A 16,010-nucleotide genomic window follows, 5' to 3' on the forward strand; every position below is an offset into this window, starting at 1 on the left:
AGTTTTTTTTTTCTTTAAATATTTATAAAATGGCCGCGCGATCAATATCTCATTTGGTACCATCGCCCATTTAAAATAATGTAGGTTGAAATGAAATGTCAACACGATAATACTATAAGTAACTAAATATTATGAGAACATTATTGAAGAGGAGTGAGTAGAAGACGCAGACGTAAATGTAGGATGATTGTGTGGGCATTATGGATATATACAGAGGTCCATGTGAAGATTTTCGTTTTGGGAATAGAAAGGTCGAATGTTGGAGTGATTGTTTTCATTGTTTATTCTCTTGTTAAGTATAGCTTATTGTATAAGTATCTATACGATCGGGCGACGGCAATCCTATGTAGTTGAGGGCATGCCAGCGATGTAGATTTTTAGCATATTGGGATACTTGAGTAAATTTTTATATTTTTCAAAAATTAAATTTTTTTGTAAAAACAACATAGGTGTATTTCTTATAACATATTATAGGTATATACTAATAATGGAAATGAAAAATTGCAATGTCTAATGAAAGTCGCGACAGACAGACACAATAGGTACGTATAATACAGATATAATTATGTCGTGTTATAGGAATTTAATATAAAAAAAAAAAAAAAAACATAAGAGATTTTAGATTTAAGATAGGTACACTAAAACAAAATTAATTTTTTCATTATTTTATGACATTTGTTTAAAGATATTTTACCTAATGGCAAAACGTTTTTTTTGTTTTTTTTATTATTTAAAATACATCTACAATCTATTCAAATGTGTGTACAATAATTAGATTTGATAAAAAAAAGAGAAGATAATATGAAATGACGGCGAATATTAAAACGTTTTTAAATATATTTTTAGTCACATTAAACAAATAAACAAATGTATACTTATTGAACTTATTGAAAATTATGATCTAGACGACTAGACATTATGGCATTAACAACTAGCAGTTTAATACACCTTGTTCTAAAAATATGTATACATCTAATCTCCCTTATAGATAATATAACCGTAGTCCGTAACTTAATAATTTAAATAAAATGAGTCATTATGGTAATTATGTTGATATAATGATTCTTTGTAAAAATGACATCATAATATATCTTTCAAAAATATTCTCATATTCAAATTTAAAAAAAAAAATTATATTCATTTTTATAATTATATTTAATATGCATGGAACTCATAGAAGAACTCATTTATGCTGTATATTATTGAATATATTTTGAGAAAATGCAATAAATTAAATTATTTAATTGTTACTGTAAAAATCGTGGAAATTATTTTGTATTTAAAGAATGTATAAAATTTCATTTTAACGCTTTAAGCATTTAAGACTTGACTATTGAATACAATATATTATACTTTAGGTCAAAAATAAGTATTTTTTACTGAAATCAAAAAAAAAAAGTTCAGTATTATCTATATAAGCCCACATTTAATCGTGTGATTTGACTAAACCAGGCAAAAATCAGTCGCCGTCTAAAATTACTCTCATATATTATTATGATTTATGATTATAAATTATGATAGTATAGAGCACATTTATATTATGGTAAAAATATGATTTAATTTGGTATTACTTTTGTGACGATTATCGTTTTAAAAATAAAATATATTAATAAAAAATTATTGCATTCTTTATTCTTATAGAGTTGAGCAAATGGACGGTGGATTTTTTGAACGTTATGGTTCAGGATTCAAGGACAATTTTGAAGAGGACACAATAATTGCCGAAAAGGATAAATACGCTACTCTAAATGAAAGAGAAATTTCGAAAGTTGACAATGACATTGCCGAGAAGACTCAGTTATCTTACAAAGAGTTATTATCGTCGTTGTTAGAATTAAATGCAAGTATTTTTTTTTTTCTTATACCTACTTTAAGAAACCTGACCTAACAAACTGTTTTTGTTTCATGGCATTTACAAAAACGTATTACCCTACTAGAAAAATTATTCTATAGGATTGGTTAGGTTAGTTAGCTAAACTAAGGATTGAGGCCTTGAGGGTATTAATATTATAATAGAATACAAATATCCACACACTTCACACATTCACTTTACGTCAGAATAAAATATGCCCACCTGTTATATATAATTATAACTAATAATAAATTAACTCATTTTACGCAAAGTATCTGTAATTAAAGTATTACTACACATACCTAATACTGACGTCTTTATATTGGTCTTCGGTAAGATACAGATTTCAAATTCCTATCATTTAACAATCGCTCAGCAGCTATCTGTCAATCTCCAATCACACAAAATTAGCAGCTAAACTACTAACCTATATTGACTTTTTATAAAACAAATTTGAATATATTATGGAATCAATAATGAGGCTCTCAACATTTCAAATACTTATCTAAGATAAGACGTTTTCAATCTAAAATTCTAAGCTCCTTCGAGCTATAATAACCAAAGTACCTTGTTGTGTACACTCCATTCACAATGATAATAACCTTGCTATCTCTCCAGCAGTCTGTGACGTAGCCAATAAGCGCATTACAATTATTTATAAACGATTCAACATAAATCTCAAAAATCACATAAATCAACTAATTAAAAGAATTTATTGCATCAAAATAATAAATGCCTGGTAATCCCCAGAACAGGTTGAATATATGGTGGTGTCTTGATCTGCTAATTAATACCACCACTTTATATTTTTTATATTTAATAGTGTTATATTCTGTGAACCACCTGCAGTTATACATTTATTAATAAATAATAATAACAGATGTATAAATAGCTATTCTAGTAGGTAGGTAATTTATCTTATCGCTAGTTTTTAATTATGAATTTATAAAATTAATTAACTCGTTTTGAATTCCTTCCTTTTTTATTTTTCGTTCGTACCTTTATTACCTTTAAGTGTATAAATAATCTTGATAAGCTGTTTTTAATATTTTTACAATCTCAATCATTGCATTTTGCATATTGTATGCATATAGTTTTAATTTTAAAATCAGATACCTAATTTTTAAACTTAGGTACATTTTTATTTAACAATATATTAATTACGATGTTATGAGCAAAAATAATACGTACCTACTTACTCACGATTGTAGGAAACAATTTTTAAATTTAAAAAACCTAATTTGAAAAAACCGCTTGAATGGAAAATGGAAAATAATTTTAAATGATAACGATGAAAAATGTTGTTTCGTCATAACTTCGAATTATTTTATATTGTCAAAAACTTAATACATGTTGATAATGCGAGTGTTAACTTAGCATCCCCCTGTATATAGTTAAATGGTTTATCTTAGTATTATATTATTATACACACTACATATTATGCATTAAGTACCCAAACGCAAAAATAAAAAATAAAGCTGGTAAGAAAATGTCGCTTTTCTGTACTGCAAGTTATGTGGATTACTGTAATGGACAGTATTAAATTTTAATTCGATTATATAATACCATCGTTAATCGTTATTCATTGCATAAGAAAAACGATTCTGAGCGGAGACGTTTTGTCGGCCTAGAATATTTTATATTATATTTAGATTGTTATTATTACCATATACAACTACTCCAAACGGTAGATTGAATTAAATTGTAACTGTATAAGAATATATACTTTTAAAGTTTCAAGTACCAACGAATATTATTTTTAAATTACAGCAGAATAACTAAAATCTTTGTTCGTTGTTATTTAATAGATATGCAATTTCGTCCGAATTTTAACTTACAATAAGTAGGTATACAAAACACTGTGTCTAGATTTTTGGCTGCAGAAAGGACTATTTAAGTAAAATTTTGTTTCAATACCTATTGCTATAAAAGTCAAACATCTCATAAATTTTTAATCACTCGATAATTTGTAAGTTTTGTCAACATTTTCAGAACTTTAAATGCTTATAAAAAATAATCGTGCTTATGTATTTTCAATATTTTTCAACTGCTATTGTGAGAAAATATAAATTATATAGGTATAAAAATATATAAATTATAGATAATATGTAATAAATGAAAATGTAATAAATATATTTTATATATTTTTATATATATAAAATATATTTATTACATTTTCAAGCTTTTTAAACTAACGAATAAAATATTATTAACGTTTAGAGAAAAAAACAACTTTCAAAATTTAAAAATGAAAATATCAGTAGGTAAACAGCTCTTTGGTGTGCATTCAAATATCTAAAGTTATTCGTTTTTGAATAACAACGAAATAGAAAAATCGTTCTGATGTTGTAAAAATTTTAACATCAAACGCTCATAAAAACTAAGTCAATAATTATTAATTTGACTTTCCAGTAGGCATTTTTTATCGAATAAGATAAACAAACTTACAAGGAAGCTTTAATTGAACTTTAAGTATTTTGAACAAGCGAAAATTTTTTTGTCGATGCTTATTTTAAGAAAACCAATAATGATTGAAAATTTCACACATCGATAAATATCTCAATATGAGTTAAAATATTTTGAAAATTGTATGGTGCGTGGAAAATGCTAATATAAACATTTAATAAAATTTTTATGTATTTACGGTTATTTGTTTTTGAGTTACGCTCAAAACCAAAATCGATTTTGCGTATTCCTATTTTTCTTTAATTTTTTTTCTCCAGCATTTTTGAAAATTCGAGAGAATTTTTGAAATGAGACTCCCTGAATGCATCAAGATTTTAGATTTACCCACTGGAAAAAAAAACTGAAGTTTAAAATCGAAGCATCATTTTAACTACTTATCGTGTACACCAACACAAAAATAAAATAAAAAACATACATTATAGTGAAATCAATATATTCATCGCTCTACTCAGGATCTATAAAATTAAAAATACTGTGTATTATAGTCTATTCGAAAACCTATCCACTTAAAGTTATTAATAACGATAATTTTGTAAACATTTTAAGAAAATTGTTGATGTAAAAAATTATCTCTATTAAAACTTAGCTTTGAAAATTGTGAGAAAAAAATATTTGATAATTTTAAAAATAAGTTCGTTGTTACATATTGATTGTATTTTGCTTGAAAGTAGTTTTCAATACAATACATTATAATTACATGTTATACCTACTCACCTTACCGTTTGAAATTCTCTAATTTTGTTTTAATACTACCTAGTGCAATTAACATTTATAATATGACATTGAACAATAACTACAGAAAGCTTGGGAACTGTATAAAATTCAGAACAGAAAATGAAAAATAATGTTTTATTAATTTATTTAAGGAATTTCTTAATACTTACAAACTTTACTGAGATATTTTGTTTAAATATTGCACAATAATAATATAATTTCGTACGCAAATCACTTTGTAATCAATCTAACTAAAAAATTTTAAATCTTAAACATCCACATTATATTTATATTATAAAAGCTGAAAATGAATTTTTAAAGGTAAAATAATCTATTGATTAGGTAATTAGTTTAACAAATACTACGAAATCTAATAATAGGAAACATATGTTGAGTATTCGGCACACAAATCACATATCCATGTTAAATACGATATCGCTGATTGGTTTTAATTAAGACACATGTGATTTAAGGATTTGAGGCACTTGGAATGTCACAGGAAAACAAAAACAAAAATAACAATATGTTTTATATCTTATATAGATACCAAATGACGTATTATGTAAACAAAATTAGACTATTTATAACGAAATGGCGTCAAACCTGCAAGTCCATGAAAATATTATACCTATACGAATGCACATACCTAATTTGTTAATTGAACGTTTTCTTGGAGATGATTATAACTACTATATAATGACTGTTGTCTGTTAGTCGTGTGAAATATAGTAAATTTTAACTATATAACTATAGATTGACAACCTGAGGTAGTACAAAAATGCACTTCAATAATTATTCAATCATTTGAACCATTGACACACATTTGCTGTACGTTTTTATCCAATGAAAATATAATATATTATAATTTTTTATGAAATAATGAACTAAAAATTAATAAATACCTAAGCTAAATATGCCACAAAATTTGTGTGACGAAAGAAAAAAATATAGTTTTTGAAAATATTCACTATTTAATGCCGAGTACCTATGACTAAAATGTATACATATTAATAAAATAATAAATAATACTTGTTAAAAAATCTTCACTAAAAAACTATCTGTTAATAATATTCTGCAATAGCTGATGAATGGTAATTAATAAAATACCTTTAGCGCATAATCATAATACATTTAATATTATAGATTTAGTTCTAACTTTTAGTTTTTACAACACAAATAAGTAAACAGTTATTAGGTATAAAATATTGGTGGCTCGTTAAAAATATTTTTTCTCATTAAATGTTTTTGTGTGTTAGTTTTACAACAATGAAGTATAAACGATTTGAAAAGAACTAAAATATTTAGAAATAAATATAAAAATTAGATAGTTACAATCAATGAACTAAAATATAACAATGGACTTTTATTCTAATAAACATATTTCAATGTGGTATAATATGACATAGGTACTTAGTACATAAAATAAAATTTGAAAAATAATGATTTATCGTCACATTAAACCATATTCTTATTTAAACATTATTCGATTGTGCATTCGTATATCTGTTTAGCATTATTGTTATTTATGTAATTATGTTAATGAACTTAATGTCTTAATAAAATATTATTTGATTTTAAAATTAAGTAGTTATTATAATTTACAATTTCATATTAATGAAACGATAAACAATTATAAATGGATTATGCATATTTGTATAACATAATTCGTTAGTTTGACGTTTATCGAGATACACATTAAAAATTCTCAACATAAAATATACGGGGGCGGAGTTTGGTTTAGGTCACTGTTTGGCACTATAGCAGATTACCACAGAAATAGCACATTTGGCTTGGGCAGCACACGCGTACAATTTATCTTTAGAAGTGCAATTTCATCTGAGTATTCAACACAGTTTTTTCACTCTCGGATAACTCATTCATTCTCCGAAATTTTGTATAAAATGAAGTCTAATTTTAAAGCGAAACATTTTAACTTTAGGGGTGTTAAAAAAGAAGAGATGCAAAGAAGAAATGAAAATCAAATACGGTGCATGACTGTTGGTCTATCGATATTTGATAATAAATATACCTAATTATATGTATTATGAAGACAAATGTTTAATTGAATAAATGTTTTTTTTTTTTTTGTATTTCAGATAAACGAATTATACGAAGAAGTATTGCACGAAATACTGCATTGTATTGGTAAAGAAAAAAATTGTTTAAATCAAGAAAATATAATTGAATTCGCCCGAAAAGCATTTAAAATTGACCAAGATACTCACGAAGCTATATATCATGCCGTCATAGAAAAAGAAGTAAAGCACCTATAACGAATTTATACCAACTTTTTTTTTTATTGTATTTAAATGAATCATAGTTAAAAGTGTTAATGTTATTATAGTAAAAAGTAATAACTCAAAAAGTATTAACTTAAATAAATTATTCTGTTCAAAAGGCTCCGAACATAATGTTAAATATTGAAATCATCGAAGGGAAAGACATAAAACCAAAAGATGCGAATGGTTTTAGCGATCCGTTTTGTACCTTATTTTTGTCGTCTTCCCAACAACATAGGTATAATACGTCGGTTAAAAGTCAAACTCTGCGGCCAGTATGGGAAGAACACTTTTCACTGTATGTATTTCCACAAACATATTTTATATCACATAATACTATTGGACACGAGAAATCAAAACTATAGACATTCAATTTAGGCCGGTCGAGACTCCCGCTGACGACATCTTATGCGTGGAAGTTTGGGATTTTGATCCGGCGGAAACGGTAAAAGAAAAAGTCACAAAGGTCGGCGACATCAAAGGATTTAAAGGAATGAGAAGGTTCATGAAAGAAATCGCGGTAACTGCCACGAACGGTAAACACGACAATGAAATTATCGGCGGTACGCTGATACCACTTAAGGTAATTATTATACATATTTATTTTACACTTTTTCTTGACGACTGACGTTTTAACATGTTTTTTTGTTGCTATTATATACAGACAATACCTTCTCGAGGTCAAATAGCTTGGTACAATTTGGAGAAAAAAGGCAAGGGCAAGCCTCAGGGGAATTTGTTATTAAAATTGTCGTTTGGCAGTGAAAAAAATAAACAAGTTGCCGCTCAAGAACATAGACATCTACTGCGAGTATTGTTGGCTCACCAAATGAGTGTACAAAAGGTGAATTTTTATATTGGACAAATAATAAAACGTTAACTAAATCTAATGTTTGACTTCAGCCTGAAATGAATTCGTGGACGGGTGATTTTTTGCCAGAGTCGAGCTTGATTATTCAACAACATGTTGCACAAAGTAATTTAGGTGCTGTTGACGAGTGTTTGGGCCAATGGATTGAATTTATCAACGCTCACGTATTGAGTCCAGTAGTCAATTTTAAAGTATTTTCGGATTTGATAAACAGTTTAGTGAAGCCCATAACCACCGGACACTTGTCCAACGAAGAGGTAGGATAAATATTACTGGAATTTCGAGTTTTTAATCTTTAATAAATATAATATATTATATTATTATTGTTTAGATGAAATTGTTCTGGCAATCGTCCAAAAAAATATTGCCATTTTGCTTCAATGCTATTCGAACGATACGCAAGAAATCAGCAGAAGATGAACAATCGTTGAATCAATTAGAACACGTTTTAAAGTAAATTTATTGAATGGTTTTATCATTTTAACCAGACGTTCTTAAATAAAATTTTGGAATTTTCAGTATCCTACACAACCTTGCTTCGTTGGAGTTACCTAATGATTTAGATCTCTTTCCGTCGGATGTCTATGGTTGGCTGTTACCATGCGAACAAATCAGAGACATCAGAATTACATTGCACGACGCTGTCGTCCATGGCGCGGTGGATTGGTTAGCATTTAATTTGATAATCGAATTAATTGTTATTTGTCTATATTATGGGTTATATATGTTTATGCAGGCATGTTCACATATTAGAAAACAACAAACCCGATGACTTTACGGACGAAGGACAGATGAAACTTCAACTTAAAATAATTCAACTTCTTAAACTAGATTTGCAGAGGGCCGTAGAGTTTCACAACAATCTGTTTATCAAGTAAGATTACTATGTAATAATTCTCATTATTAATTGTTATTTCTATTCAATTCGCATTGTTTTCCAACGCTTATACCTACTGTGCGATGGTCGTCTTGTCATAAATTTGTTTTATTTACTTTTAAATGAAAGAAAGTTTATTTTGCATTTTTTTAAAAAAATTTTTTAGTTTTTAGGTAATCTTCTTAATTGTTTAGGACATTTTAGAGTTTTTTGGAGCATTAAAAAACAAATTTAGAAACAAAATATAAATTTGAAACTTTGTTTTAAGATTCTTACACTCCAACATGATCTTTATTATAATACATAATATAATAGATTATAATAAAGTACTCGTAATTCATTTATATTATTAGACAATATAGTTGAAAGTCAAAATTAAGATGACAAGTCTAAGCGACGTATAAAATAAAAAAATCATCTCATGAGATCTAGCGATATAGCTATCTGTACAACTTTCTTTTTTAGATTTAGACTAATATATTACTAATACTTTTTTAAAAATACAAAAAATACCTTAGGAATATATTTATTTTTATACTAAAAAAACTTTTGCAACAAATTTAAAGTTAGTTTTACAATTCGTTTTAACAGTTTTTCTAAAGATTTTTGCATTTTTCCAAGGTCATTTATCGAAATTTTTCAGTGCATTAAAATTTCAGCCCAAATTATAAAGTATTAAAAAAAAATTTGTTTACAACAACATAATTTGTTAATTTAAAGGAAAATGCAATTTCCGTACACCAGTACATTATTTTCAATATACGAAAGTAAAATATCTGAAATGTGTGAACCATTCATCACTCGCATTTGTATGAACATGAAGCCAATTAATTTCGAGGATAGCGGACGGTTTCAAGTTGATAACGACCCGCTTGCGATGGGAACGTCACTTTTTGAACTTTACATGGGAATTCAGAAATTTGTCGAGTATGTAATTTTTTACAGTTCTTTACGCAATGTACGACAATAATAGAAATAACATGTTTTTTTGATAAAAAATTGTAGTTTAGGAAAAAACGACAACTACGTAGACTTGGAGAATAGTCATTTGGTCAAATATCACTTATGGTTCCAACAAGGTGTCGCCAGGTGGTTGGATATCGCCGCGTATAAGGCCATGCAACGAATTGAAAGAGCTGTCGATTTGGACAAATTAGTCAAAGTGGACTCATCAGTAGAATACAGTTCGTCAGCAGTGGACACATTGGCAATTTTCTACCAAATAAAAGTGTTTTGGCAACAACTAGCATGGCCTGATGCCGAAGGTTCTTACTCATTCGTGGCAAAGATAATTGATGATATTTGCAGGTGTTCAGTATACTTTTCGGACAAAACAGCTTGTAAACTTAACAGTACTGTAATTGAAAATAAAAGATTCGAAGTCACCAAAGAAGTAATAAATTAATTTAAAAAAATAAATTTAAAAAAAAAACATTTATCATTGTCTCAAAGATGGGCATTAAAAAGTTAATTTCGTTTTTAACAACATACCTATAGTTGGTTCATTTTTCAATTAACACCATAATTTTATTAGTTAAAGCAACCATTGTAATAACTTGATCTTTTTCAGTTAAATTCAAATATCATTATATTTATTTTCTTTCCCAGTTTCACATGCACCATAGATAAGAGTTCTCACCTAAATTTGATTAGGGATACTAATAATATTGAGGGTATGACATATCGGTCTAATATTTTATTATTAGACTTTCAAAATAAAACACAATTTTTTTTTTTTAATTTAAATAATATTTAAATTGTTTTGATAGACAATGTTTAGAAAAATCGACATGTCACACCCTCAAGAATATTATCCTCTATTGTTTTTATGATAGACAATTTTATATTTTTACTCTAAGATTACCACTCAAAAGACAAAAACTGGTCACAGTACCTAAATGCATTTAGTCTATGTTGTGCGTTGGCCTGAGAGAGAAAACAAACAGTGCGTTGATATTATCATAAATTTAAATTTAAATTAATCACATATTTTATTTCATTGTTTATTACAATGATTTCATATGCGAGTAAACATATAAATAAATATTCCTTAACTTCATAATTTTGTCGAAACAAATGTGTAACTACCTAAAACAGCTAGTACAATAGGAAAGAAATAATAATAAATAGTAGGACTTACTTTTACCATATTTATAGCTATTGTTTAAAACAATTTGCATAATAAGTATACATGAACTGGGAGTACTTAATTTTAAGTTTTAACAGAGTTAACATAAAATTTTTCTCCATATTAATTTCAAAATTATTTAGATAATTTAGTTAACCTTTTTAACTATATTAACTATGCTTTATGCTTTCCATAAACTTGCCCATCTTTGAGCATTGTATGACAACCTAACTTATGATTTTTCTATTACCTAAATTGATAATGGATATTATTTTTCTAACATTTTCAATAATTTGTAGTGGTGCCTGGCAGTAAACAATATAGATTATGTAAAACAATCCATACGTCCATTTGTCAATGATTTGGGCCTTACTAAATTGATGGACAGCTTGGCAAACTATAAGAGTGAAATTTCAGCAGAACATTGTAAAAAAACACTGGATTTGGTCGTTGATAATGCAATCGATACTGTAAACAACAAGATCATAGATCTTTTACAAACAGTAGTAAACAAAGTATGTTCAAACTGAAAATGTTAGATAAGAGAATAATCATCATTTTAAAAGTAATGTTCTAATGAGTTTTTTCTTTATAGATGTCCCCAGAAATAAGTAAATTTTTGATCGAAGGCGCGGAAGTTATTAACACAAATAATAGTCATTTGGACAATTTAATGTCATATTTGGATGAAAATCTTTGCACATTAAGCAAGGAACTTAATGAAGAAAATTTTCAACGTATACTTGACATTATAGTTGATCAAATAGCAACGATTATGTATAACCTTATACAACACAATATAGATGTAAGCAATTCATGTGTTTAAAGGTTCAAAATTTCAAATGATAATATTAATCGTTTTTATTCATACATTTTATTAGAAAAAGAAACCACCTTCAAATTTTAGGAATTTAAGAGATAGTTTTCATATTTTGTTTGGATTTTTGCAAAAAGATAACAATACTGAATATAAAAGTGAAACAATTCAAAAGCTTGAAGCACTAATGCATTTGCATACATTAGATACTTTAGACCTTATACATGAATATTATTTAGAAAGACTTCAAAGACAAAATGAGATGGAAGAGGCTAACGAAGGAGTATTAACTGTTAAATTAATATTTATCAACAATGTTCTCAAAGTAGATGTACTAAATGCAAATGGAATTAAAGCAATGGACTCTAATGGTATTTAAATAATAAATATATTAAGTATTTACATTGATTATAAATACTATATTTTATGCTACCATTATTTATATCAATGGTATCAATTGGTACAAACCTGTATGTGTAGATTTATAAATCAGAATTTTCACTTGACAATATTTTTCAGGTTACAGTGATCCATTCGTTAAAGTACGTTTGTTGCCAAAAGAAAAATTTCTACACGCCATTAAACCTTCAACAGCAGTACAGAAAAAAACTTTGTACCCTTTATTTGATGAATGTTTTAAAATGTTAGTATTGTAACACCTTAAAAATGAATTTTTAATTTAGTTGACTATTTTGCTATTATTTTGCTTACAGTCCTTTAACTCCTGAACAACGTGCTGAAAAAAATGGTTTAGTAATGTTTATAGTGAAAGATCAAGATTACATGGGAATGACAAATGAGTTTGTATCTGAAACATTTGTACATTTTAAAGATATTCCATCTACACAGTTGGAAAATGACTTAGGTAGTGTACCTCAAATACGATTAAAGCTGACATCTCCTAAATCTTTAGGTAATTATTAGTAAATTTATTTCTCATATATTAATAGGACATTATACCATATGGACATAAATATTGTTATTTTTATGTAATTATCTAATTAAAATTATAGATACAAAAATTCTTCAAGCTCTTGATACTAGATCAACAGACAAATTGGCAAAAGAATTTCTTAAGCGAGAAAAAATAAAAATTACTACAGCAAATTCGACACCAAAAAAATGACTACAGTCTATCATTGGACGAATTAAGCATAGTACGTCCACATTGACACGGAAAATAAAAAATTCCTGTTGATTTGTTGTATAAATAAACTAAAATTCAAAAATTTATCAAAAAATTATAATGTAAGACTGAATTAGGGATGACATTTTTTTTACATATTTTAAAATTAAATACAGCGCATGGCTGTGTTACAATATAAATAAATGATTTTTAAGGTTAAGTATAAATATTTAATACATGGATAATTTATAATTAATTTTAAAATATATATCTTAATTATTTTAATATATTTGGTACCTGTAGATATTGTATTAAAATATAACAAATAATTGAGGCAATATTAATTTAATAGATAAGTATATACAAATTTTGTATCAATAAATTGAACAAATATTAATTTTTAGTAATATAAATTGTGTTTTATTTTAATACCAAATTAATGAACATTAGTCGATAAATAAACTTAATGTATTTGAATACTTTTTTATAGGTACATTATTATTAAGGGTCTCTGCACATAATCTCTAACTGATAATACCTTACCCTGTTTTTACTTATTTATGTTTAATTTTGTTTTTGAATACTGTTTAGTTGGTAATGATTTAAAGTTTTAGATTAAATAGTATTTTTGTGCTGAGAAAGAAAAACATATTGATATATATTAAATAATAGTTATATTCAATTCGGCCTCTTTGAACTAAAAATAATTTTCGATTTGTCTCTTTTTGTAATAAATAGTAAAACTTGTCAAGTTCAAAACAATAAATAAATCAATAGGTAAATTTATAACGATCATAAATAATAAGTACTATGTAGGTAGGTATACTGAATAAAAATATTTAATATAGGTTCAAAAAAATTTAATATATATAAACGTATACAAATTACATTCAATAAAAATATATTAGAAAATAAAGTATCTAGGTACTTAATGAAATTAAGTTTTTACAAAAATAGATGCGAAATCGCAATTATTTAAAAAAAGTAGACAATTATTGTATTTTTAAGTATACAAATAGTACAATTATATTTATGCATAATTAAATATATGGTTAAGTTAGTTTCTACATATTTAGGAATTCCATAAACAAGACAATAAAACCAGTATTATTAATATGAAAATAATATAATATTTAGCTTATGACTGGTAAACCTGTATGTAAGTTGTAACATAAAAATCAAGTTATGAAATTTAAATCTTTCAAAAAAAAATTTAACATTACTCTAGATCATTACTATTTCAAATAGATTAAACAATATAAACTCTTGTCATCTAATCAAATACAAAAATAAAAAAACATCAGAATATAATGGTAAGATAGGTACGAGATATCTGTGAGTACACAAAAAATAATATATTAATATATATTTTTTAAACATATTGAAATAAATACGTAAGCAAATCATTTTTACTCACAGTTCATCCTTTTGATTATTTTTTTGATAAACTGGAAATGCCCAAAACTCAGTAGGTAGACCATTTGAATCTCTCTCACGTTTAACAAAAGCACTGAATGAAGATATACAGTTGCCAATAAAATAATCTGCCTTTCCTAATATTGCAAGATCTACGTGCGGACTATCTTTATCGTATTTTACAGTTTTCAAATTAAAACTCGATAATGCATGTGAAAGTTCAGGAATTAGATGATTGTTATCAGATGCTACGAAAATTGTACTTATGTCTTTGTCATATTTTCGAATGAGTCTTTTGAGTTGTTTTACAACTGTTTCAAAAGTTGGATAGCATAATTCTTCTGTTGCTTTTCCATATTCATTCCTGTAGCCTAAGCACTGTGGAGCTGAGAACAACAAAGAGTTCTTGGTGATATGTTCACAAGCCCTGACCCAATCAATACCATTGCGCAAGTGAATACCAATAAATTTTCCAGGCTTAATTCTATTCTTTATAAAAGAGTTTGCCAAGTTATTTATTTCGTCGCTCCATTTTAAGTACTTATGAATCTCTACATTTTCTTTTTGAATTGGAAAACTTGCTGGAGCACCAACAAATGCCAACACTGGCCATTCAGATGATGGATACTTCTCATGCCATTTAGATACCATATCGTGATGGTAAACATCGTAGTTCAGGGGAGCATAAAATTCAGAAGATGAAAAATCAATGCCATATGTATCCCAAAATGATTCAAAAGGGTTCCCTGCTTTGGCATTACATCCTTCCAATTCGCCTCTTTGCATATAACAAAACGATGTTCGACTTGCTGGCGGCCATAGATCATTTGAATAATTAGTCATAAAGTCATTCATCAACTCAACCCTGTGATACTCTAAAAGTGGATCTACTTTAAAGTATGTATCAAATGGAATTTGTACAGACTTCTGCTGGCCATAGCGGTATTCAATCCAATGAGGTAATAACAGTGTGCGATTTAAAGCTTTGGCAAAACCAATGGCTCCCAAAAAGTGATCGGCTTGGTTTCCAAAACGGCCCATGCATGGACAGTAGGCTATATAACCAGAAGGATCTTGGGTAAATGCAAAATTCAAAAAATACATACTTAAGATGAGAAATATTCGATAGGTATCCATGTTTGATAGAAACAATGAGAACTTAAATAGACAACTAGATTAAATAAATACACTACATTACATTAAAATTATAAAAAAACAATACAAGTAATGAATTTTTTAAGCTTATGTTGAAAAGTCTACCTAGGTACATATTTAAAAAATTTAATTCATCAAAAAGTACATATATATTCGATAAATACTAAATAACTGTACTATAGTTAATATAAAATAAATAAGTGTTAACTATTAATAATCATTAACTGTAAATTAACTATATTACAGACATTGATAAATTCTTTAATAACCGTATAATATAATATTAAATATTTTATAAATTTATTTACC

The 16,010-nt window shown here is 26.8% G+C and overlaps 2 protein-coding genes across 6 annotated transcripts in view; one reads left to right on the forward strand and one right to left on the reverse strand.

The window, feature by feature from the left end:
- Window positions 1-13,543, forward strand: part of stac (C2 and C2B_Munc13-like domain-containing protein staccato) — a 42,816-nt gene extending 29,273 nt beyond the window's left edge. For 3 of the 5 annotated variants that reach the window (XM_015519803.2, XM_015519804.2, XM_089222137.1), the window contains exons 2-18: window positions 1,642-1,840; window positions 7,129-7,290; window positions 7,431-7,609; window positions 7,690-7,894; window positions 7,976-8,155; window positions 8,215-8,439; window positions 8,514-8,635; window positions 8,702-8,848; window positions 8,919-9,056; window positions 9,780-9,986; window positions 10,065-10,452; window positions 11,487-11,702; window positions 11,783-11,992; window positions 12,069-12,375; window positions 12,524-12,647; window positions 12,718-12,917; window positions 13,018-13,543. In XM_015519803.2, coding sequence (XP_015375289.1) covers window positions 1,642-1,840; window positions 7,129-7,290; window positions 7,431-7,609; window positions 7,690-7,894; window positions 7,976-8,155; window positions 8,215-8,439; window positions 8,514-8,635; window positions 8,702-8,848; window positions 8,919-9,056; window positions 9,780-9,986; window positions 10,065-10,452; window positions 11,487-11,702; window positions 11,783-11,992; window positions 12,069-12,375; window positions 12,524-12,647; window positions 12,718-12,917; window positions 13,018-13,130 — 3,322 coding nt within the window. In that variant the 3' untranslated portion in view covers window positions 13,131-13,543. Of the gene's footprint in view, window positions 1-498; window positions 543-1,641; window positions 1,841-6,853; window positions 7,030-7,128; window positions 7,291-7,430; window positions 7,610-7,689; window positions 7,895-7,975; window positions 8,156-8,214; window positions 8,440-8,513; window positions 8,636-8,701; window positions 8,849-8,918; window positions 9,057-9,779; window positions 9,987-10,064; window positions 10,453-11,486; window positions 11,703-11,782; window positions 11,993-12,068; window positions 12,376-12,523; window positions 12,648-12,717; window positions 12,918-13,017 lie in introns of those variants that run through there. The other 2 variants (XM_089222138.1, XM_015519805.2) reach the window with 2 other exon arrangements.
- Window positions 13,544-14,046: 503 nt separating this feature from the next.
- Window positions 14,047-15,966, reverse strand: O-fut1 (O-fucosyltransferase 1). Its single transcript, XM_015519800.2, has one exon. It carries the CDS (start codon window positions 15,681-15,683, stop codon window positions 14,544-14,546), a length of 1,140 nt encoding a protein of 379 aa, XP_015375286.2. The 5' UTR covers window positions 15,684-15,966; the 3' UTR covers window positions 14,047-14,543.
- Window positions 15,967-16,010: the final 44 nt, after the last annotated feature.

Source organism: Diuraphis noxia, unplaced genomic scaffold (genome assembly GCF_037042655.1).
Source record: "Diuraphis noxia isolate RWA-SAM2 unplaced genomic scaffold, SU_Dnox_SAM2 contig0003, whole genome shotgun sequence".
In the NCBI taxonomy this organism is placed as follows: domain Eukaryota; kingdom Metazoa; phylum Arthropoda; class Insecta; order Hemiptera; family Aphididae; genus Diuraphis; species Diuraphis noxia.

Excerpts from the sequence above, each read along its gene's own strand:
- O-fut1 (XM_015519800.2), bottom strand. The coding sequence starts at position 15,683 with ATGGATACCTATCGAATATTTCTCATCTTAAGTATGTATTTTTTGAAT.